We start from the raw sequence: 26,629 nt of genomic DNA, 5'->3' as shown, positions 1-26,629 counted from the left end.
TAGGCAATTGTGTGTCGAGAGAGTGTTTTCTATTTTTTCGTTCAAAAATAGTTTGTTGAAAGAGTTTTCTATTTTTCCGTTCAAAAATAGTTTGTTGAGAGTGTTTGCAATTTTTCGTACAAATTTTGTAGTTTAGAGAGGGTTTGCAATTTTCCCGTTCAAAATTACCGTTGAGAGAGGGTTTGCAATTTCTCCGTTCAAAAGTTGCAATTGAGAGAGAGTTTACAATTTTCTCTTTAAAAGTTGTAGTCTGAAGGGTTTGCAATTTTCTTCTTAAAAATTGCTATTATATGATGGGTTTGAAATTTTATTGTAAAATTAGAAATTTAATTATAATTTTTTTGTTTTATTTTTTAGTTTTTTCCTTCTTTTCTTCTTTTATGGGTATGCTTCCGCGTGCGTCGAAATTTATTTATTTTTATTATTTTCCTAACAAGTGGTTTCAAAGTTAAGGTTCTAATCGAGAGAGGAAGGAAGATTCACAACTATCTTTGTCCTAAAAGTAGAAAGGAGGGAAGATTCACAAGTGTCCTAGTCCTAAAAGGAAGAGTCATAGTCCCAAAAGGAAGTTAAGGAAGAGAGTGAAAACTTTCATGAAAGAAAATAACAAGGAAGATGTATTGTCATGGAAGTAGCCATCAAAATTAACTTGAATTAGAAAACATAGATAATGTTCATATAAGAAAACATAGGGCTAGGTTGCCAAAACTTAGGCATTGGTCCGTTAAACCAAATTATGTGGAGGTTAGATTACTTAGATGAAACCTTTAGAATTGCTTTTTTTTAAATTGTTTTTTATTAATTTAATATATGTCAACAGACACCCAAAAGAAGGACAAAAAAGAGGGCAAGGTATTTACAAAAAAGAGGACAGACACCCAACCGAATTATCTCATGATTTAATCTACTCCTTTTCATAATTTACCCCCCTCCAATTCTGGGTATGCTCTTATGCTGAGTACTTCGCTATTAAAAAAGAACAATTTCAATATTAAAAAAGAACAATTTCAATGAGGTAGGTATTTATAATGTGTCTTTACTAATTGCGAATTTCAATTAATAATATGATTAACAATTTCAATTTCAATTGAGTTTATTTTTTATTACTAATTAGTTTGTTTGTTATGTGTGTTTTGCAAATATGTGCATCAAATCACTATTCATTTCTCTATATTAGAGAAATGAAAAAGAAAATACATGGATTTATAAGGCCTTTTCTTCCCTCTATACAGCATGTTTCTATTAACCCGCAAAACAATTATCACAGATTGGTAGGTCGGGGTCAAAGGCTGGTATTGCAAAAGAAGCTCTTAAATAGAATTATAACCTTAAGGACAAAGTTAATTTTGATAGGATTGGTATTGTTATAAGTCCAAGTTCAGAAGATGGGCCTATTACTGCTAATGATGTTAAGCCTGTTAAGGAAAGGTCTCCGCGTAATAGAAGGATGCCAATTATGTTCACAAATCACATAGTTTACAAATAGATTACCATTTTATGTTGTTTCTAGAACCCGTGAGTCACCACTAGTTTGTTATATTTTCCTTGCTGGTTTGTTATATTTTCCTTGCTGTCATATCCTTAGCTGGATTCTGTTAAGATCCTCTAGATATTTTTCCTATATATCTGTTGTATTTTCCAATTCTAAGTATCAATGAAATATTATGCAACTCTCTTCTCTATATTCATTCTTGAGGAGGCAACTCAGACCTTATATTTCTGAGATATAACATACAAGCTGAATAGAGGAACTCAAACAAAAATATGCTGATGCGGGCGAGTAATCAGTAGCAATCTCTTGAGACAACATCCGCACATAGTCCATCCGTTCTAGAGAATTTCTTGGTACCGTGCCTTTCAGCACAAATGCCACCAACATTGTAACCACCATGTTTAATGACACAAGGGCGTTGATTGCAAAATCAAGCTAACACAAATATGAAAAGTTAGTTTAGCATCATTATTTTCAAAAACAAATTATTGGATCCAAGGGATGTCATCATACATAAATGCTTGTTTAATGCCTAAATGAAATGGTCCACTACAAGCGGCTGCATAAGGAAAAGCTTAATTTTTGCTACACAAGCTTTATATTTTTTTTTCTTTTTTACTCGTCAGAAAATAAACTATATTACCTTAAGGTAGTTTTCCTCATTAAACTCTTATCAGTTACATTTTTATAAATTTAGCATTCTATTTCTAGACAGAGTTGTATTTAGAATCCTTTGGGTTTGGAAAAGAAAACATGGACCAATGAAGCACAGATATTTCAAAAATTCTATCAAATCTTATCTGATACGTATCTATATGGTCTGATAAATCGAATCTGATATGTAAAAATAGCTGGTGATAACTCTAAATTTGTTTTTGTTGTAGTGTTTGCAATTAGGTCTTTAACTTTGTTTGTTAAGGGAATTATATTTACTTTATATTTATCTTGTTTTGTAAATTTTCTCAATTACATATGAAAAAGTTCATTTTTAGCCTCATATTTATATCTAAATAGATTATCAGAATATAAAAAAAATAAAAGAAATTCTAAAGATTTCTAATTAAGACATGTACATAAAAATTATTTGGTTTTTATGCAGCCAGGTATCTAAGTTTGAGCAACTAAGATTTGATTTTTTTTTTTTTTGGGTGCTCATTTTGATGTTATGTTATCCCATTTCTTTGATTTTCGTTTGTTTCTTTAAAAATTTACCGACTCGATTAACGTTGCAAAATGATTTTTTTTTTCATGTAAGCAGTGAAGACTACTTTCATGAAAAAAATAGCACAATGCTAATCAGGTCGGTTGAATAGCAATATGCAATTAATATACCAATTAATTTAAGGTAAATTGTTACATTGGGATGGTTGAGAAAGACAAAAAAAAAAAGCAAGAGAGAAGATCAGTGACACACTCACCATTTGCAATATCCAAATTAGGAGAATAACGGTAACATACATATAAATGGAAAGAGTTAAAAGAAGCCAATCTACAATATAAGAAAGTTAACTGATCTGGAAAATACCATTTTGCCCCCTTGCTTCCATGTTGTGCCAAGTGGACACCTTAATTGAAAAGCTTCTCAATCTACTATCTCATGGAATGTCATATTTGGTCTTTAGAAAATCTAAATACAAGCTTTTATGAATATTTTTATTTTATTTCTTTCTTGAAAAGACAAATCACAACTTTAATTCAAATATTTGTAGTTGAGTTTTCTGAATTTACAGAGGAAAATGGTTCCCAGTGTAACACTAAACCTTTTTCATTTTCTCTAAACTTCTCTCTCTTTTCTTTCTTCATCTCTCTCTCCTCTTTCATCTCTGTTCCTGCAAACAAACTCTAACTGAGTTGTGTTTCAATTTTTGTTCTTCCTCACTGACGAATCCAGATCTGCTATCAAAACTCACTAACGAAACCCTAGGCCCTAGCCAAACCCATAATCTTCCACACAACCTAGATTATTTTTTATCTCTCTAATTTATCTGTTGAGATGTTTACCTTTTACTGTTTTTCAGGTTCCATTGATGTAGTTGAAGTATTTGGTCGACTATCTAACAGAGTTATCGCTTACAGTTTATGATATGACGGTCTTTTTGTTTCTTCCTTCTTCAACTTCAATAATGTTTTATCCATTCATATATCACTTTTTATGATATCTTCTGATTTAGTGTTTGTTGTTTGAGGTTTGGATCTGTTGGCTCACGCAGAAGGAAGAATATGTACACGACCGACTATTTGATGATGTTGTTGAGCGGTTTCGTTCGCGTTTGAAGTTGTGTTGTTCGGATTTGAACGTTTGGTGATGAAGAAGTAACTTTCGATGTTATAACAAATTTTTGTTCTTTGCAGGTTTCGATTCAACGCGGATCTCCTCTTCCCTTTTGATTTTGGTTCTATTCTTCTTCATTCTTCAACTTCTGTTTCGTTTGTATGGTGTTATTTGTTGGTGGTGGTGAGAGATCTGAGTATGTAAGGAAAATATGTTTGCAGCTTGATTTATTTAAGATAACTGTCTTATGTAGTGGAATGTTCTAATTCAATTTTAAGACATTTCAATGTTGAGTGGGGAAGGGAAGTTTTACACATACATGGTCTTGATCTACGAAACAACTACTGCAAGAGTCAATTTGAGATGTTAATCTTACTCTTTTAGGTTTATTATTTAATTCTAACATGTCATGTTATGTTTTTCTTTTATTACTTGATGTTGTTCATGGAGGTAGTCATAAAGGATGAAGAATATGAAAGGAGAAGGGAAGAAATTCCAGAACGTGAAATTTGGAGAGAGAGAGAGAGAGAGAGAGAGAGAGAGAGAGAGAGAGAGAGAGAGAGAGAGAGAGAGAGAGAGAATTGAAAATTAATTTTGAGAAGGAAATCTGTTAAAAGCCAATGAGTGCAAGACACGTCGTGAGTAGAGAAGATAATGTTGAGAGATATTTGGTGAAGAAAACGATGAAAAAAAAGGATGTAAACAACACTTTTGAGAAAATTGGAGATTGCAGAATATTGACTATTAATAAAGATGCCACATATATTTGATATCATTATTTAAAATAAATGATGTTAAATGAATACTATAATACTATAAAAATATTATATGAAAATTTGTTATATCAAATTTTTTAGTAATATCAATATATATGATATTATAAAAATATTTTATAATATTGATTATCATTACTAAATTAAATGCTATATAATCAAGATGAGATGTTAATACGGAGAATATTAACCATTAATAAAGAAGTCATATATAATCAATAATATTAAATTTTAAAAAGAGTAATGACTTTCAATAATGACTTTAAATATAATTAGAATCAAATTAATGTTATTCTAATGTGTCATTAATATATCTCATTTAACTCTCTTTAATTTCTATTTTTTTCATAATTTATTCTAATTTTTATTTATTTATAAGTTTTAGATTGGTGAAATTATTGTAGGGAGACTATTATTAATTAAATTTATTTTAATCGGTAATTAAATTTTTTAAAAGTGAAATAAGTTAAAAAAATGGATATAAATCTTTCTAAGTGTAAGCTACAAATGCAACTAAAATTTATAATGATAGATAGATTTATATATAATTTTGTTGAAAATTAAAAAAAAAATGTTATAAAAAAAAAGATAATTAAAGTTTTGGTTGTATCAAAGAAAATTTATATAATAGACTATGTAATAGGTCTTAGTATAGTGTTTTATCAACTATATTTATCTCTATGCCTTTTTCCTTTTCATCATCGCACATGTCTTTTAATGTTATAAAAGACTGTCAAAATAATTTTTTATTTTTTATTTGATGTTATATATTTAAAATAAATAATAATTACAATAATAATTATATAATAATTAATAATATTCAATATTTTGTATACCATTTATAATATATTAGATGATTGATAAGATGTTAGTATTATTTTATACTATTTATAATACTTAATAATAATTAATAGTGTTTGTATAATTGATGAAAATATAATCTTATCACATTTCTTTTCATTTGATGATGCCTGCAAGGTAGAATCTAATTCAAATATTTTAAATCTTTTCTTGGAAACCCAAATATTTTCTTTCAACTTCTATTACTCAGTGGTCTTTTCCTACTCTTACCTATACTCTCACTTCATTCTCTCTCTTCAACAACTTTCTTCTACACTCAACCATCTTCCCAAGGCTAAAACTCAATCACCTTCCATCTTTTTCTTACAACTAATTTATTCTTAAAACTAATTTATTAAAAAACAAATGGAAAATACTATAATTAATGATATTTATTTATTTATTAATAATAGCAGCATGATGTATTTTATTATTTTATTTGAAATTTTTGAAAAATGAATGTATTTTATGGATTAACCAAATATTTAAGACATAATTGAAAAAATTTTGAAAATTAAATATAAAATATTTACAATTTTTTAATTCCAGTCTTTTAACATCGTAAGTAGTTTTTTTTTTAAGTATAAATTGATCTCTAAAGCTTTTTAAAACTATCACACGAAAAAGAAAAACAAATTGATAGGTAACAAACAAATCGAAATAAATAATTAAAATACATAACTGAGTAATGTGAGGAGCAACATAGCATGTGCATAATTGCCACAATCAATTTGAAATACATGATAATATAAAAAATTTACAAATTTAATTAATTGAAAAAGACTGTTAATTATTGTAATCCATGATAAAAATAACTTAATTTACATAAGGAATGCAATTTTGGAAAAAAATAAAATCACAGATGATTACTATAAGAAGCAAAATAATCTATATAATGTTCTTTATTGCAATGATTTAATGGTAGTAAAAAATAAAGTTAATAGTTAATGGAGGTAATTAATTTTTTTATACATGAGAAAATGAAAACGTGAAGTATGTCAAATAGTGGAGGTAAAATATCAGTGTTATATCATCAATTTTTTAAGTTAAAAAAAAATTTTGTAATTGTTTTTTTTTATCTCCAAGCTAAATAAGAAAAACCATAAAGTTTGTAAATGCTTTTTGATCACCAAAGTAAATAATAATTAAACAAATTATAACAAATTGATTAAAAAATGATGACAAAATTGATAAAAAGAGATAATTAATGTCTTGATTGTATCAAAGAAAATCTATAGAACAAAGATAATAGGTCTTACTATAGTGTTGTATAATGCAAGCCAAAGTCACATCAACTATATTTATCTATATGCCTTTTTTTCCTTTTCATCATCACACATGTCTTTTAATATTATAAAAGACTGTAAAAAAAATTTTTTTATTTAATATTACATATTCAAAATAAATAATAATTATAATAATAATTAATAATATTCAATATATTTTTATACCATTTATAATATAATTAAATGATTGATAAGATGTCAATATTATTTTATACTATTTATAATACTTAATAATAATTAATAGTGTTTGTATAATTGATGAAAATATATTCTTATCACGTTTCTTTTCATTTCATGATGTTACATTGCAAGGTAAAATCTAATTCAAATATTTTAAATCTTTTATTTGAAACCCAAATATTTTCTTTCCTCAATAATCTTTTCCTACTCCTACCTATACTCTCACTTCATTCTCTTTCTTCAACAACCTTCTTCTACACTCAACCATCTTCCCAAGGCTAAAACTCAATCATCTTCCATCTTTTTCCTACAACTAATTTATTAAAAAACAAATAGAGGACACTATAAGTAATAATATTTTTTATTAATTAATTATAGCAACGTGATGTATTTTATTTTTTTATTCAAATTTTTTGAAAAATGAATATAATTTATGGACTAATCAAATATTTAAGATATAATTGAGAAAATTTTGAAAAATAAATATAACATATTTACAATTTTTTTAATTTCAGTCTTTTAACATCATAAATAATTTTTTTAAAGATAAATTGATCTCTAAAGCTTTTTAAGACTATCACACGAAAAAGAAAAATAAACTAATAGATAATAAATAAATTGAAATAAATAATTAAAATAAACTGAGTATTGTGAGGAGCAACATAACATATGCACAATTGCTACAATCAATTTGAAATACATGATATTATAAAAAATGTACAAATTTAATTTATTGAAAAAGGTTGTTAATTGTTGTAATCCATGATAAAAAATATATATTTAGAATAACTAAATTTAGATAAGGAATGCAATTTTGAAAAATAAATAAAATCACAGATGATTACTATAAGAAGCAAAATAATCTATATAATATTCCTTATTGCAATAGTGGAGGTAAAATATTAGTGTTATATCATAAGTTTTTTAAGTTAAAAGAAAAAGTTTGTAATTGTTTTTTTTATCTCCAAGATAAATAAGAAAAAACATAAAGTTTGTAAATGTTTTTTGATCACTAAGGTAAATAATAATTAAACAAATTATGACAAATTGATTAAAAAAATAATGACAAATTTGATAAAAAGAGATAATTAATGTCTTGATTGTATCAAAGAAAATCTATAGAACAAAGATAATAGGTCTTAGTATAGTGTGTTGTATAGTGCAAGCCAAAGTCACATCAACTATATTTATCTCTATGTCTTTTTTTCTTTTTCATCATCACACATGTTTTTTAGTATTATAAAAGACTGTCAAAATAAATAATAATTACAACGATAATTAATAATATACAATATATTTTTTATACCATTTATAATATATTAAATGATTGATAAGATGTTAGTATTATTTTATACTATTTATAATACTTAACAGTAATTAATAATGTTTGTATAGTTTATGAAAATATAATCTTATCACGTTTCTTTTCATTTCATGATGCTACATTGCAAGGTAAATTTTAATTCAAATATTTTAATTTATTTTTTGGAAATTCAAATATTTTCTTTCCCCTTTTATTAATCAATGGTCTTTTCCTACTCCTACCTATACTCTCACTTCATTCTCTCTCTTCAACAACCTTCTTTTACGCTCAACCATAGGGATGACAATTTGGCCTATCCCCAGTGGGTACCCACAAAAATATCCACAATGGGTAGGGTAAAAACCCGCATAAATGGGTACGGGCACGGGCTCAGGTAATTACCCACTTAAATAAGCGGGTATGGGTGCGCGTATGGGCAACTTAGTACCCAACCCGCCACATACCCGCACAACATATATATATTTATATATTTTGATTTATATTATTATATTAAAATAAATGTCTATCAATTTTCAAAAATACATCGATGTTAAACCATTACATATGTAACATAAATGTTTGTTTATTTCATAATTTAACAATAAGTTTTTTGAAAATATTTAAATGATACTAAAAACTTAAAATGATATGATATTTTATAGTTGATATACTTATTTTTTATTAGAAATGTGGGTAACGGGTACGAGTATGGGTACATACATACCTAGAAGGCACGGGTACGGGTGCTAAAATTGTTACCCAAACGGGTATGGGCTCGGGTACGGGGATTTTTTCTAACCGCGGGTATAGGGATGGGTACTATAGTACCCTACCCATACCCTGCCCATTTCCATCCCTACTTAACCATCTTCCCCAGACTAAAACTCAATTATCTTCCATCTTTTTCTTACAACTAATTTTATTCTTCTAATATTTATTTTCTTCTATTTTTCTATTACATTTTTTTAGCTTCTATTATTCACATATTTTATAATAAAATTGTATTTTGGATTAAAAAATCTTATTGATCTAAATGTTTTTAAGGGTACGAGACATTTTTCTATACGTTAAATTATTATTTTTCAAGGGTACCGAACATTTTTCTATATATTCAATTATTATTTTTTCACGGGTACCAGACATTTATATATATATATATATATATATATATATATATATATATATATATATATATATATATATATATATATATATATATATATATATATATATATATATATATATATATATATATATATATATATATATATTCAATTATTATTTTTTCACGGGTACCAGACATTTTTCTAAACATTCAATTTTTTTTCGGGTACCGGACATTTTTTCTATGCTTTCAATTATTATTTTTTCACGGGTACCAGACATTTTTCTAAACATTTAATTATTATTTTTTCACGGGTACTAGACATTTTTCTTTACATTTAGTTATTATTTTTTCATGGGTACCAGACATTTTTCTATTAACAAATATACATCTGAAACAAATGCGCGTCCCATATCAGAATCCGTGCGAACGCATGAGTTTGTTAATAATATTTTTTTAAAGGGAATGAATCAATCGACACCAAGGTTTGACACCAAATACTATCCATTTATTATTAATATTAATCTAAATATATGTTTGGTTTGGCATTTCCATTTCAATTTTCACGTCCAACTGTCTAATCCACCGCAATATTTAGAAGCTACAAATTGTAACATTAGCTTGGACGTGCGGTGCCGTTTGCTTAGATGAAAAAACAAACACACGCTAAATTGACAATTATTTTGAGACAGAGGAAATATATTATTAATGACAAGTGTTATTTTTAAATTAATGACTAAACTTTAATATATTTTTTTAATAAATGGGAACAAGTTTTTTTAATCCAAATAATTTTATTTTTTAATCCATATATCAATAAGCTCTTTCAGTTAAATAATTTTGTTTTTCTTTTTTACATTCTTATTATATTGATTATTAACGAGACATGGAATTATTGATCAAAATATTAATTATTAACGGGACATAAAGTTACTGATCAAAATAATATTTTTTTTATTAATCATACATTCAATTATTTACTTTTTACGGATAACTAGATATTTTTCTATTAAAAGGACATCTGAAACAAATGCGTGTCCCGTTCCAGAACCCGTGCGAACGCACGGGTTTGTTACTAGTTTTTTTAGGAAGACAACTTTTTTACTTTTTAAGTTTTGAATCTCATCTGCTTGCTCTAACCTTATGACACATTTTTCAAAGTAAATCATTGAAAACTTTTAACACATTTGAAGTTTGGAGACATTTCATGCATTTCAAAGTTAATCTTCTAAAATTCCCATTCAAAAACCAATTGATACATTTAGTAGTTACTATCCTCTTAATCCTAATATTATGAAACCATATTTGGAGCACATCATTGATGCGAGATCTAAAGGCGGATGCAAATTGCGATTTTCGTTCATAACATCCATACCCAAAATGTCAAAAAATGAAGAAGATTGGCCAAAAATTTCGTAGGGAACTGTTGAAAGAGTTAAAAGACAAATAGTTTATGTATAGCGAATTGTATTGTGACTTAGATACAATTAAAATTGTAAAATCAACACTTAATTGAAGTCATGGTGCAACTCCCATTTATTTTAAGATGTCAATTAATATGGGTTATCCCATAGCATCTACCTACTATCTATACACATCTCCCTCTTAGAGGAAAATCATTTAATAAATTAAAAGTTTTTACAGTAATACGTGTTAATGGAAACCACTTTGTGAATGTAGTTTAAATTTTCTTCAGTAACTTTTAATAATGTGTGGCGTATTTTCACAAAGTGGTTTTTATTAACATGTGTTACTCTAATGAGCTTTAATTTATTTTTGGTGGTTTACTTATAAAAGAATATATGTCCAGTTAGCTGCCTTTTCCAATAAAATACAAACCACTTTGTATGTAATTGCTATGTGATAGTCCATATCGGTTGACATCCAAAAATCATTAAAAGTTGCAACATGATTTCAAAATAAGTGTTAACTCTACCACCTTAAAAGTATACAAGTATCCATACAATTCCATGTACATATTCAACTTGTCTTATTTCAACTTGTCTTTTAACTATTTCAACAACTCCTTACGAATTTCTGATCAATCTTCCTCATGTTTTAACTTGCCACTCGCCGTTACATCAATCATTCTCTCCAAATAAAACTTCTTTCTAACATGAATTTTATGAGAGTAACTACTAAATGCATCAATTAGTTTCAAATTCCCGGAATTTTAGAAATATAACTATTAAATCCATCAAATGTTTTGCAACAAGCTTCAAGTGTCGGGAGTTTCAAATGGTTTGCTTCAAAAAAAAATGATTTTCAATTTGTGTGTCAAATAACCTTATAGAATAAGCAAGCAGATGGGATTCACAACTAAATAAAAAACCACAAAAATCTAAGAAAATAGAGAGTACTAACTACTAAGTTAATGGGCTCAAATTACTAACTTTCCAAGACTATCTTTTCGATTATTGAAAACAAAATATTAGCATCTTGAGTGAGTCATTCTGGAAAAATTAGGTTCTCAAATTTTGTTGGAAGAATCCTGGTTGATTTTATATATCTTTTCCATTATTGAAAACAAAACATTTGCATCTTGATTGACTCAATCTAGAAAAATTTGGTTCTCAAATTTGAGTTAGTGCATTTTGCTATGGTTTTACTTGAAGTTCCAAGACTGATATCTATAAAGTTACTGGTTTTTTATGTCTTTGAAATTGTAGCACAGCCACAATTGAATCCATCATATTTGCCTGTCACTCTCTACCGCATAGAAATTATGACCCAGTTACAACCCTAATTGTGTCTACTATTTATAACCTTTCACAAGATATGTATGCCAATAAGAATATGTTCTATATACTGAATATGTTTGTTTTTTATTTGTTAAACAACCTAGTAGGATACAATGTTGTCATTGCAGTCCATGGTGCTACTATGGTACATCGACCAATCTGTAGTTGGACATGAATCTCTCGGTGTAGTTTTTCAGGTTAGTTTTATATGTATACCAAGTGCCTTATGGACCATCCAAATGTTCTATCTTTGAAGCGTTGCTTTTTCTTTGACCACTGAAAAGCGTGGTCTTTATCTTATCATAGGCTTTGTTTGCGAGTTTGGAGGGGAGAGAAGGGAAGGGAAAAGCTTCCGAAAATGAATATTTTAAAAAATATAAAAAAATATTTGACATTTTTTGAAAAAATGATTTTGTTTAGAATAAAGAGTCATTATCATTACTAAATTTTTAATTTTCAGAATACTATAACTTAACAAATATTTAGAAAATTTATGTAACCCCTCCACAATCCTCCTTCAATAAAATTTTTGAGTTCCCCTATTTTATGGGGTTTTGGTGTTATGAATAAAATCAAACCCTCCAAAACCCTCCTATCTAAAATCTTTTTGTTCTTTTTAACACAATTCTTCTTATTTTCCAATGCCATCCCCTCCCTAGATTGTTGGTTGCGTGATCAGACACTACACAAAATAAAGAAACCACCCCTAAACCCACAATTCTCATCCTTGACAACATGTTTCCACATAAGATTGCAGATGATTAGAAATTTGAGAATGTATTGGATAAATGTCTCAGAGGTTTTGCTAACTTCCAATTATTTTCATTTGAGAATGATTTCAACACCATTCTCTCCTTCAAACAAGCTTATTGTAGGGAGACAATTGGATGCACAAGTAAATATGTTTCTAAGAGAATAAATGTGTTTGAATTTTTTCCATTCCTCTAAGTGAATGTTGTCATCTTCCTTTCCTTTAAATAGGTGTTGTGCAAATTTCACCATTCCACAATTATATGGTCAATTGTTTTTCTAATCCCTTTGGTGAGAAGAAGTGATTGGTGAGAACAAGTGAAATGAAATTGTGTAAAGAAATAAAAAAAGGTAATATTTAAGTTAAGTTTAAAATATAACTTAAAATAAATATAAATTACAGATTGGGTTAATAAGACAAATCATTTCTGGTTGCGTGGACCTACATAAACAAAATAGGAGGATTTAACGTCTTAAAGAAAATCAGAGATGACATGTTAAATCCTCTGTTTTGTTTACGTAGGTTCATACGAGAAGAAATGGTACGTCTTATTAACTCCATCAATAATTTTATATGTAGATTACTTTTAAGTTATTTTAAAATGAACCTAAAATACTCTTCTTCTTTTTTTAAGACAATTTTATCACTTATTCTCACCAATCATTGGAACAAGGTTAGAAAAACAATTGTCCATACAATTTTAGAATGGCGAAATTTGGACAACATAATTCATACTTAAAGAAAAAAGATGACAAAATTCACTTAGAAGGATGGAAAAAGTTAACACCTATTCTCTTAGGATTTAAGACATTTTGCTCTTACTTATGCATATGTTCGTGGCCCTATTTTAAGCTTGTTTAGAAGACAGTGGTGGTGAAATCATTCTCAAAAGGAAACAAATGGAAGTTAAGCCATTTACATAGTACATTTCTTCTAGAATCCACTAAGTACTTTATAGTGATTATGGCCTGGGATTTATGTGCGGAGAGAAATTTCATATGAGGTTGATGTTGATTGTTTTGTTATTTGAGTGTAGGGTTTCAATGATTTTTGTGAGGGTCAATCCTAGGGGTGTGCAAAAATTTGGTTAACTGAACCATATTCTCAAATTGAATTGCATTGAACCACAAAAAATTTGAACCATTTAAATGGTTTATGAACTGAACCACATATTATAAACAATCCAGTTAACCAAATTTAAGTTAAAAACCAGTTTAAACTGTTTAACTAATTGTTTTTAAAAACATCATAAATATTTTTTAATTAAAAAAAATTTGATTAATTTTTTTAAAAAAATAATGTTTAAAAATATTTTTTTTAAATTAAAAAAATAATAAAAAAATTATAGATTTTTTCGAGTTTTTTTTTTATTCGGAAGATAAAAAAAGAAAAGATATAAATATTTTTTTCTTCCAAAAATAAAGAAACTTTTTTTTAATTATTTTTTTCAGAAAATTAAAAAAAATAGCTTTTAATTACTTGTACACCAACATGAAAAAAATACAATATATGTGAATTAAAAGAAACAAAATATGCATAATAACTACTATTCACAGTCAGCATAAAAAGTTATATATTATTAATTCAATTCATATTATATTTAAAATTTATAAAATTATAAAATCATTTATTAGTTGAATTAACGATAATATTTATAACTAAAAAGAAATGTTTGTTTATATTAGAATAACCATATAAAATATCTAGTATTAGACACCCACAAGAAGTTAGGAAGAAAGAAGAAAGTATTTGGAGCCTATAGTTAAAGAAAAAAATTTCGTAACCAATATGAAAAAGAAAAACTTGACGAAATAAAATAACTTCACGAACTGTGCGAGTTGTTTGCAAAACGGTAAAAAAAAAACTTCACAAACTGAAACCAATATGAAAAAAACTTGAAGTTAAATTTGCATTTTATAATTAACAAACTAAAGAAAATATTAATGGCAGTGTGAAAAAAACTTGAAGTTAAATTTGCATTTTATAATTACCAAACTAAATAAAATATTAATGGCAATAGTAATTACTTTTACATATAATTTATATACTAACGAAGAGCATCATTATTTCATTATTCCACTCAATGAATTTAGTTACCATATAAGCAAATTATTTGTACAGTAAAAAGATACAAAAGTATAAAAAACAAAAATCAAAAAACAATTTTGAAATAATTTACAAAATAAATTTACAAAAAAAAACAATTTTGAAATAATTTACAAAATAAATTTAATTTTTTATTAAAACTGGTTTAAACCAGTTTATAACTAAAGATTAATTGTAAACCAGTTTATAAATATAAACTGGTTCAAAACCAGTTTGAAACTGAATTGAAATTGTTTTAACAGTTAATTAGTTTTTTATAAATGTGGTTTTTAAAAACTGAACTAAACCATTAATTTGGTTCAGTTCAATGCAGTTCTTAAACCACGAACACCCCTAGTCAATCCAATGTGAGGGTCGATTGTTTGGGCATTTAGAGGCCAGATTTGGAAAGAGGATGAAAAGGTCAGGGGGTTTGTATTGAAGTTTTCTTGGTTTGGGGGTAAAGGGCCACCCTAGGCCATTGTCTGTCTCCTGCGAATGGTGATTTAGGAGGTGGAGAATTGCAGAGAGAGGGGACGAGTTTGAGAGAGAATTTAGAGTGAGAGAGGTGAGGAGAGAGAAAATGAGTTGCCAAATAAGAAACTGCTGAGGGCTTACACGCACACGCTTATGTACTTTTTATGTACTCAGTCCCTCCTCCCTTCATTCTGGACAAGTGGCACGCGCCATACCTCTTAATTAACTTATTGTTTATAGAATAGATTAATACATCACTTATATACGTTGTGGCGAAATTTTAACATTTTTTGGTAGTTTTATTTTCATTCTTAATTTACTTGGCAAATCCCATTGATTTTGGTATGTCAACTGATATGGGTTATCTCATAATATCTACATAAAAAGTGGTTATCATTTTATTTTCAAAGGCTACTAATTTTACAGTATTACATGTTAATGAAAACCAAATTATAGAAGACAACCAGCAAAAATTTAAGACAATAAAGTATCTTCACAAAATGGTTTCCATTAATATGTGTTACTCTAGTAAAGTTTTAATTTATTTGGTGGTTCACTTCTAAAAGAAGATATGTACAGTACAGCTAGCAGTCTTTTCCAAAAAAAATACAAACCACTTTGTATGGAAATACTGTGATAGCCCATATAAGTTGGCATCCAAAAATTAATGAGTTGCAACATAACTCCAAATTAAGTATTAACTCTCAACCTTAAAAGTTTCCAAGTCTCCAACAACTCTCTACGTTTTAACATTCTAAGCAAGCATGTGTTATGCAACGAAAATTGCAATTTCTATTCGCCTTTACATCAATGATTCTCTCCAAATAAAACTTCATTATATCAGGAATTTTTTGAGTTTCTACTAAATGCTTCGATTGGTTTCAAATTTGGGAATTTTAGAGTAATTATTAAATTAAATCCATCAAATGTTTTGCAAGCTTCAAATGTAAGTTTCAAATAGTCTGTTTTGGAAAAAATGATTTGCATACATTTCTGTGTCAAATATATGTTTAATGTTTGCAACCCTAAATATATGTTAGCCTTAGTGGATTCTAGCCTTCATAGAGTTCTCCAACCTATCATTTCAGATCAAGATACGCCCTATTGCTAAATACTTTTTGAAAAGAATTCTTTAAACCCAAGGTATTATTCTGAAATACAACACCTCTTATTACTCAAAAACGGATGGATAAATAGAAGTCATAAATTGTTGGCTAGAAACATACCTTCTCTGTTTTGTCAGTGACCAACCATTCACACCATTTGGCATAACACCTCTTTCCACTGGATGATGCCATTTACAGTTTTGTATGGAAGAGATCCACCCACCATACACGATTATCACACTGGTTGAGCCAAAGTAGATGTTTTGGACCAACAATGTCAAAAAATATTAACTCGGTTAAAAGAGAACAAGAAGAGAAAATGCAAACAAAAAATGAGACAGACAATAAAAAAAACTTGATATGATCTTAAACATTGGGAAATTTGTATTGCTAAAGATACAAGCGTAACACCAACAAACTGTCAACAAAAGAACCTTCCATTAACAAAAATGCCTCACCAGCTCTCTTAATAGGATCAATACCACATCTTTTCAAACCCAAAATACAAATAACAGAAACAAAGAAAGAAGAAGAGAGGGAGAATCTAAAGATACTACCGGACGCCGCACTCCTCTTGCCGGTTGCTCCGGAAACAACCATTACTGCCACGAGTCCGAGCTCGTCCGTGCGACCCCGCACAACTCTGTTTCCGTTCGTCTGAAGATGTGTGAGTTAAAGTGATTTGAGATCCACATCTTGTTCTTATTTATATTAAAAAATTAGGGCTAATGGTTGAGAATGAAGACAAGAATTGCAAGCTGTTGAGATTGTGACAAGACTAAAGAGCAGAGCAGAGCAGAGCCGAGCCTGAAAGATGCAGGGTTGTGTAGGTGTACAAAATGCAGACACAGAAATGGGAGCGAAAGAGAGATTTTTTTACCTCTATGCCACAAAAATGGAATAAATATACCATAATGCCACTAAGTGAAATAAAATTACCAATGTGCCACACTTTCCCTTGTGGTCCGGCCAGGGGTGGGACGGACGGCTGAAGCAATTTTCATCGTAGTTTGGGTCCGGCCAGGGGTGGGCCGGACGCCAACTACACCCTTTTTTTTTTTGATTTTTTTTTAATTTTTTTTTTTAAAATTGATATAAGTGTAGAAATTAATTATAAAAAATTATTTTTTATTTTAATATAATTAATAATAATTATATTCAATTAAATATAATAAAAAATATTATAATATAATTTCATTAATTATTTGCCAATTGATTTATTATTATAAATAATAATTAAAATATAATAAAATGTAATAAAAAACATTATAATATATTTAAAAAAACATACCATTGCCAATATTTAAAGAACATTATAATATATTTAAAAAAACATACAATTTTGAAGCCACCTACCAAACCCGCTATTGTCGAGGGTGAAACCAAGGATGCTTGAAATTTTCCACAATCACATGTTCGCTTTCGCAAATCAACACCGTAAGTACCAGTTGGACGACCATCGTTGCGGTTTATTCTTTCGGCCACCATAAAATAGAACCTCTCCCGGTCAAACTGGTAAACATTATGACTGCTTGCTTTGTTGACTTCTTCAGTCATCCCCTTGATACACTTGTCTGTAAAAGTTTGGCCTGATGTCAACCTCTTTGTCCATTCATGTCCGCGTTGACCAAATAATGCTCCCATCCGAAAATATGTGGCCGAAAACAAAGACGCTATTGGAAGATTTCTGGTAGCCTTTAGCACAGAGTTCATTGCTTCTGCAAGGTTAGTCGTCATGTGTCCCCATCGTTGCCCTCTATCAAACGCCCTTGCCCACTTCTCCCTGGGGATATTTTCAATCCACTCCATAGCATCTCTATTTGTCTGACGAATTTCGGTTCTATAGTAATTGTACGTTGACTCCGTCAATGCATATCCTGTCACAAATAATAAACATGTCAAGAAACCGACAAAGTGAAATAAACATGTCAAAAATTTACTTCAAAAATATCAACCAGACTATTACCCATGTTGACGAGTTTTTTACGTAGTTCTTTGTCTCTAATCGCACGCATAAAATTTTGCGCGATATGCCTTATGCAATAGACATGTGATGACGGAGGATTTTGCCATCCATTTGCAGGATCATCGTAGCCACCTTTAATCGATGGATGTCTGTCTGATATTAGGCATAGATTGGGTTGGGGTGTCACATGGATTCTTAGATTACGAAGGAAAAAACTCCAAGCATCCTTGGTTTCACCCTCGACAATAGCGAAAGCAATAGGAAAAATGTTACCATTCCCATCCTGCGCCACAGCCATCAACAATGTCCCTTTGTACCTTCCATACAACCATGTTCCGTCGACTTGAACAATTGGCTTGCAATAGGCAAAACCATGGATGCAAGGTTGAAAAGCCCAAAATAGACGATGGAATATCATCTTATCACCCAACTGACTTCCTTCGTTTGAAAATGCAGGTAAAGTTTCCAAGTCTATTATCATTCCAGGCAGATATGTTTTCATTACCAATAACCATCGTGGAAGGTCATTGTAAGATGTCTCCCAGTTTCCATACAAGGATTCTATGGCCTTTACCTTTGCAATCCACGCTTTCCTGTAAGATATATTATAACCATACTTTCCTGTTATATGAGAAATTATGAGCTTTACCTTAATTGAGGGGTCGGTGTTAACCAAATCTCTGATGCAGTGAGAGACAATATCTGATGTAAGTTGTCTATGATCTTGCGACATTGAAGTGGTTGTGCAGACATGTGGTCCACTCAACTTACCTATCATCCACTTAGAATTCTTCTTGCGAACGGATGCTCTACATTTGAATTTGCAAGTTGGATTTTTGCATTTGATGACATATCTTTTCGTGTCAGATTTGTATACCCAATAATCAAGATTATTGGTGATATGCCAATGTTGAATAGCAGCAACGCACTCCTCCTTGTCTTCAAACTCCATTCCCTCATATAAATCAACATCACTATAGTTTGTTATGTGGGAACCAAAAATTGATTCAGACGGTGCCTCTTCTAAACAAATATTTCGCATGTGATCCGGTGGGGCGTACATGCTAATCGGTCGTGCAAGTGTAGGCTGCGACGGCTCAACATCATCAGGGTCATTGTCATCACCAAAAAGATCTTCATATTGCACTTCCTGTATTTCATCCTCACTGTACTCGTCCACCTGTTCGTCGGGTATAAATGGTTCGTTGTTTTGGGTTGGTTCTTCATCAGTGGGTTGGCTCAAACCGTATTGATGCGAATGCGACTCTTGCGATTGGTTAATGGGAGGACTAACAATATGAACATATAGCTCCATATCGTCAAGAGGAGCAAACGAATTGTGACATTCGAACATCACTTTAACGCCATCGTCGTCCTCTATTGGTTTCATGACGTAAAAAATGATACCGCTTTCTCCATTAAACAAAGGAAGTCGATAAATAATTTCACTTACAGGAAGTTGCAATTTTGTTTCGATCCGTTCCTTCAAATGCATAAAATCGGCTCTACAATGCACTTTGAAACGTTTTGTTTCGGTATTGCTAAACGAAAAACCGTTGGTTAGATCGTTACTGATAACACCATAGTAATGCACTGAACAAATAATGTTTCTCTGAGCCATTCAATTTCAATATAATGTTTCTTTGAACAAACAACTTTTCTTTGTAACAGAATGTGTGTTGCTATATATGTTTCAAACAAAGTGGTATTTAAAATAATCCAACTAAAAAATGGACACGTATGGGAGTCCGTCCAGTCAAAGGACGAATCACGTTGTAGTCCAACCAGGGGCTGGCCGGACCCAAACACTCCTCGTTGGCGTCCGTCCAGGACGTGGCCGAACCCTAACCTACTCTAGTTTGCGTCCGTCCAAGGGTGGGACGGACCACAAGGGGGCACAATTTTCGCTGCATGCTGCATGCATGCATCCCATCAACCATTGTGTTGTCTCATCATAGGTACTAGCATGCTGCATGCTGCATGCATGGGTTACACTTGTTAGTCCAATGGATAATAGAATGCCCACTGGTTGCATGCATTACACTTGTTAGTCCAATGGTTTATACAATGTATTCACTTTGACTATAAATTCAACCTTTCATTATCACTACAAACTCATCACATTCTACAAATTCTAAAGTTTGATATTCATCTAAAACACACAATCTGTTTACCACTACAACAATTGCACAAAATGTCTGGTTTGCTTGCTTTGGGAGCTCTTCATAGAGGAACAAGGGAGAACGTGGCGGCATATGTAAGTATAATTTTGTAACATGTAAGTTTAATTTTGTTATTATTTTTATATACTAACAAAATGATATACTTTTTTTGTATAGGATGAGTCTAAAAGGTTTAGACTACATAATCATATGTTTGACAGGGAGCCAAGTGAGGCTATCAAGCCTTACTTAGAAAGAGCCGGTTTTGGACATGTCTCCAAAATTAATTTTAGAAGTGTTGATTCTAAACTTGTAATTGCGATGCTTGAGAGGTGGAGGCCTGAAACACACACGTTTCATTTGCCGACCGGTGAATGTACAATCACATTAGAGGATATAAATATGTTGTTTGGCCTCCGCGTAGATGGGAGAGCTGTAGTAGGTGAGACCGAAGGTCCCGATTATGCTTGTATCGATGCTTTAGGCATACAACCGGTCGGTTATAGGGTGAAGGGTGCGGTAAAATTAACATGGATACACGACGAGTTGATTGAATTAGAAACCCATTCTCAACAAACCGAGGAGGAAAATATACTGCATGCAAAATTATATATCTTAAGTATGATTGCTGTTTTATTTCCTGATAAATCTCATAGTGTATTGCATTCTTCTTGGTTCAAATTTGTCAAAGATTTTGATGAATGTGGCAAATATAGTTGGGGGTCCGCGTGTTTGGCTTACCTTTACAGGGAGATGTGCAAAGCATGTCGTGTAGGATGCATGAGTGTTGGAGGATGCTCACTCATTCTCGCTGTGTGGACATACTATCGTATTCCACAACTTGCTCCAAGGAGTGAAATTGCTCCATCCTATCCATACGCCACTAGGTAAATTCTTTACTCTATATATTTATTTTTCCAATAAATTAACGCATAGTCCTAATTGAACTTTTTAAATATGCAAGATTTGCACAACGAGGTATGGAGTATTACTCATCTCCAAATACTTTTCTTGATGGATATCGTTTCATTTTGGATCACATGGTCCAAGGAGATGTAAGTTATTTTCCAAGCCATATACTAAATCTTTCATTTACTTGAATACGACTCTTATATTTATTTATGTCTTACAGTTTTTGTGGAGGCCTTACGAAGAATATCCTCATCGCACTCAACGAGAAGCTCGAGCGTGGAGTGCAACTACATATATTATCTGTTTTCATATTGTGGAAATGCATCACGCCGACAGGGTTAGGCTTCAATTTGGTTTTACGCAAAACATCCCTCAACCCCCGAGGTGTCTTGGAGATCATCACTTGGTGACTAAGAATGATGTAAAGGATTGTAATTATCGACATGTGAACATTCACGAGAACAATGAGTGGAAAGGTAGAAGAAACTTAATAATGACAGGTGAGTTGAGTACTACTTTACGACACACCGATGATTATATGCAATGGTTAAGAAATATTCCATTGTTATATTTGTCGAAAGAAACGTATTTGGCAGACCCTCGTTATTATCCTTCCTCTACATCAACCCCACAAACAACCTTTCATCAACAAATCCCACAATCATTCCAACCAACACCACAATTCCAACAAACACCACAATTCCAAACAACACCACATTTCCAACCAACAACACAATTCCAAACAACACCACAATTCCAACCAACAACACAATTCCAACAAACACAATTCCAACAACAAACTTCTTCCTTTCCACAAACATACCAACACACTCAAACCACACAACAACACACATTTTTTGCCACCCCATCTCAAATTCCAACCCCTTACACCTCAACCCCGCAAACAAACTACTACTATCACCAAGAACAATATCAACAATCAACACTTCGACCACCGCTACATAACACCCCAATCCCTCAACCCGACTTCGACCAATCATACTCCCAATCTCAACCGCTTTCCTCCGCCCCTTCACTCTCCCAACAACAATATACCTTTGACACGACGAATGTCTACTATCCACCATTTCAAGCACAAATGGCACAACCCGTTGTGGCGTCCGATAAACCAATCCTTGAAATGACCGATGAGGAATTACTTAATTTACCACCATTAACTACAGAACAACTGGCTAGTTTTATGGATGGTGGTCCGTCGCATCAAAACGATGATCTTTCAAGTGACGATTCTCCACAAAGACAACCTCCACCAGACAACGAGCAACCGTTACGCAAGAGTAAAAGAGTACCGATACCCAAAAAATGTTTAACTGGGGGTCATATGGTCCAACCAAAGCCCAAAAAAAAATAGGCTTTTTTTCCTTGTAGTTTATATGGTGAATAAAATAAATATTGGCAATTGTATGTTTTTTTAAATATATTATAATGTTTTTTATTACATTTTATTATATTTTAATTATTATTTATAATAATAAATCAATTGGCAAATAATTAATGAAATTATATTATAATATTTTTTATTATATTTAATTGAATATAATTATTATTAATTATATTAAAATAAAAAAATAATTTTTTATAATTAATTTCTACACTTATATCAATTTTAAAAAAAAAAATTAAAAAAAAATCAAAAAAAAAAAGGGTGTAGTTGGCGTCCGGCCCACCCCTGGCCGGACCCAAACTACGATGAAAATTGCTTCAGCCGTCCGTCCCACCCCTGGCCGGACCACAAGGGAAAGTGTGGCACATTGGTAATTTTATTTCACTTAGTGGCATTATGGTATATTTATTCCATTTTTGTGGCATAGAGGTAAAAAAATCCGAAAGAGAGGTTGGATGTGTTATGATAGTACTATTTTATTTTGTTTTTGTCCTTTTGTAGAATGGGTGAAAGCGTGGTAATAAAAGCAAGATCATAATGACAAATTATGCTTCAGTTCTACTTTCTATACTCTCTCAAAGATTTCCAGGATTTTGAAATCCTAGTTTTGGGTGATTTGTTTGTTTAGTATTCACCATAAAATAAGCATTGCAAAAAAATTCTGTTTGAACTAGAATATTTATACAAGTGTATAAAGCACATTTCTTTGCCTCACATAGACTACAATTTAGCGTTGCGGATATTAACTATTAAGCTCCATAGGAGGCATATGACACTAAAGATGGAATAATAATTATGGGTGTTCGCGGGCCGGTTTGATTCGATTTTGAGAGAATCTGATATCCAAACCAATTAAAATTAAATAGATTGGTTTTGATTGGATTTGCAAATTTTTTTGGTGAAACCCAAACCGAGCCGAACCGAAAATTGCTAATATATATATATATATATATATATATATATATATATATATATATATATATATATATATATATATATATATATATATATATATTGTTCAATTATTAGTATTAGATTAGCAATTTTTTTTAATAGATTCAAAAATATCTAATAAGAAAAATATCTAACATAACTTGTCCACACACGAAATTTCACTTTTTTCTTCTTGAAGTTGAATTCTTGGAAGGAATTTTCATGATAATTAATTATGGTTGTGTTGTGAAAAACGACACCGTAAACAGAGTATAAACAGTTTCTTTTAACAACAAGAAACTCACAGGGGTTAGAAAAAGATGGTAAAATAAGAAGGACACAATAATTGGTTATAACTGTTATTTTTTCCTTTCACTTTAAAACAAGATTACAAGTTACAAGAATAACAAATAACCATTTCACCCTAAATTAAGATTTGCAGTATGCAATGATGAGAGACTAGTATGCTATTTATAAAAATACCTAATATACTAACTAATAGGCTTTTTTCCACAAGGCTCATTACACAAGCTAACTTAATAAACAAGCTAACTTAACAAATTAGGGTTTAAACACTAAAACCTAATCTAACATGCTAACAACCCTAGCATCTTCGACACCTGTATGCTAGACCCATCTTCGACTACAACATGCACATTTTGACACCAGTTACCCTTCGATCATACTAGAGTTCGATCCAATATCTCACAAATCTCCACCTTGGACCTAAATCTACAACATCAATGGAACAAACTAGCTTTCTTCATGTAGCTTTATCAACTGCATACAGTGGAAAAACTTGCAAACTTGGCAATGTCTTGGTGATTATATCAGCAGCATTGTCCTCAGTTGAAACATTTAGCACTTGGACTTCTCCACGCTCGATTACTTCTCTAATGAAATGTAGCCTCGCATCAATGTTCTTAGTGCGCTCATGATAGGCTGAATTATTCGACAGGAGTATTGCACTTTGAATACCACATTTAACAGTGATACCTCGACCTTGAAGTTTCAACTCCTTCGCAAAATCATCAAGCCACAATGCTTCTTTCACAGCTTCAGTGAGAGCAATATACTCCGCCTCAGTGGTTGATAAAGAAACAACCTTCTGAAGTGTTGCTTTCCAGCTAATGGCAGTGCCAAACATAGTGAAAACATATCCAAAAATAGATTTTCTTGAATCCATACAACCTGCATAATCAGAGTCGACATATCCTTTGATTACTGCTTTACTATCTTCACCCAATACTCCACCGTAAATTAGGACCCTATTCAGAGACCCATTTATATACCTTAAAATCCACTCCAATGCTTGCTAGTGAGCCTTGTAACATCCTAATTTTATTAGATATTTATTTAATTAGCTTATTGGGTGTTTTTATTAATTATTTGTTCTAATTAGTTATTATGTGGTATAATGATTAATTGGGTATTTAATTATATGTGTATTTGTGTTATTTGATTTATAGAGCTATTAATGAAATAATAAGTTGTTGGGCCTAATTAGTGGAATAAGGTATTGGGTAATAATTGGGTTAAGCCCAAATTAAAGAGAAAGATAGTAAGAACTAAGTTAGGTCATTTATCATAATTTTGGGAAGATAGAGAGAAGAGAAGAGAGGCATAGAGAAGAGAAGAGGAGAAAGTAGAAGAGGAAGTAGATTCTTGAAGAGGGTGAATTAAGGGCTAGAGGTAAGGGTTAGAATCCAAGTTCTTATAATTTATATGATTGGGTAATGTGTGTGTTTGTGTGATTCTCTTCAATCTTTGAAATTCCATGAAAATGTATGAACCCTAGCATTTTACGTGAAATCAATTGAATTTTATGATTTGTTTATGTTTAATGTGTTGTATGAATGACCCATGGTTAGAAACATGTTTAGGAACATTATATGTGTGCTCAATTTGCTTTAAATTGATGTATGGATTGTGTATGGATTAGTGGTTGTTGTATGAGGGGAATGGGAAAGAAAAATGGTGATTTTATGAGTTTTACGCAGTGTAGGTCGACCTACACAGAAGCATGAGTCGACCTGAGCAGCCCAAAACGGCAGAAAATCCATTTTCCTTCAGCATGCGTCGACATATGAATGTTGTGCGTCGACCTATAGAATCCTTTGCTTCGACTCATGGGTCGACCTGAGCTAACCCGAAAGGGGTGGAAAACATCTATGCGTCGACCTATGAATCCCTTGCGTCGACCTGCAGATTTCCATTTTTGACAGATTTTGTAAAGACCATAACTTTTGATCCTTAACTCCGTTTTATGCGTCGTTCGAAGCGTTAGGAAGCTATTGTGATGTTTTATATGATGGTATAGGATTGATTTGAACTTGATTGATTAATTATGATGTTATTATGTGAAATAACATGTAATTGTTTCATGTGCATTATGTTTTGGTATGTGATGAATAACAATTGTTGGAATACTTTGTGCAGATATATTCATGACGTTTGTGATTGGATATATGATGATTGTTATGCCTTGTTACAATTGTTATTTTGTTATGTGAATCTTGTACAATTTGTGGATAATTCATTGTGTGAATTATTGAGGTATGCAGTATGTTAAGATTTGTGTGAATAATCTTAATTGCATATGTGTTGAGATAATTACACATGCATTCATGGTTGGATTTGAAATATAAGCGGTGAAACTGGGGTTCACATGGTTGACTTTGATCCTCGATTGGAAATAGCGGTGGTGAAACTTTGGGTTCACAAATTAGACGTTGATCCTTAATTGGAAATAGGCGTAGTGACTTCGATCTTGTCCAGATTGGCGGTGTGGCTTGGAGTCTAGATATTGAATCGGATAGCGGTGAAACATTGGGTTCACA

General features: G+C 30.9%; 2 protein-coding genes and 1 long non-coding RNA gene across 4 annotated transcripts; 1 reads left to right on the top strand and 2 right to left on the bottom strand.

Annotated features, from left to right (window-relative positions):
• Nucleotides 1-454: 454 nt before the first annotated feature.
• Nucleotides 455-17,263, bottom strand: LOC131637913 (uncharacterized). 2 transcript variants are annotated; one of them, XR_009294527.1, is made up of 3 exons: nucleotides 16,966-17,263; nucleotides 16,532-16,651; nucleotides 455-1,927 (listed from the first exon to the last, which is right to left on the bottom strand). It is a non-coding gene; the product is annotated as an uncharacterized LOC131637913 (long non-coding RNA). The 2 variants fall into 2 exon arrangements; XR_009294526.1 differs by having other exon boundaries at nucleotides 457-1,927; nucleotides 16,969-17,263.
• A 24-nt stretch (nucleotides 17,264-17,287) lies between these two features.
• On the bottom strand, nucleotides 17,288-19,998 carry LOC131637907 (uncharacterized). Its single transcript, XM_058908472.1, has 3 exons — nucleotides 18,378-19,998; nucleotides 17,768-18,288; nucleotides 17,288-17,293 (listed from the first exon to the last, which is right to left on the bottom strand). Exons 1-3 carry the CDS (start codon nucleotides 19,996-19,998, stop codon nucleotides 17,288-17,290), a joined length of 2,148 nt encoding a protein of 715 aa, XP_058764455.1.
• Nucleotides 19,999-20,571: 573 nt separating this feature from the next.
• LOC131637906 (serine/threonine-protein phosphatase 7 long form homolog) lies at nucleotides 20,572-21,960 on the top strand. Its single transcript, XM_058908471.1, has 5 exons — nucleotides 20,572-20,634; nucleotides 20,717-21,426; nucleotides 21,504-21,594; nucleotides 21,672-21,857; nucleotides 21,952-21,960. The coding sequence occupies exons 1-5, from the start codon at nucleotides 20,572-20,574 to the stop codon at nucleotides 21,958-21,960; spliced, it is 1,059 nt and encodes a 352-aa protein (XP_058764454.1).
• The last annotated feature ends 4,669 nt before the right edge of the window (nucleotides 21,961-26,629 follow it).

The sequence above is a fragment of the Vicia villosa genome, unplaced genomic scaffold (assembly GCF_029867415.1).
Source record: "Vicia villosa cultivar HV-30 ecotype Madison, WI unplaced genomic scaffold, Vvil1.0 ctg.002106F_1_1, whole genome shotgun sequence".
NCBI lineage: Eukaryota > Viridiplantae > Streptophyta > Magnoliopsida > Fabales > Fabaceae > Vicia > Vicia villosa.
The sequence above is the reverse complement of the archived record's forward strand: the minus strand, read 5'-3'. Positions and strand labels throughout refer to the sequence as shown.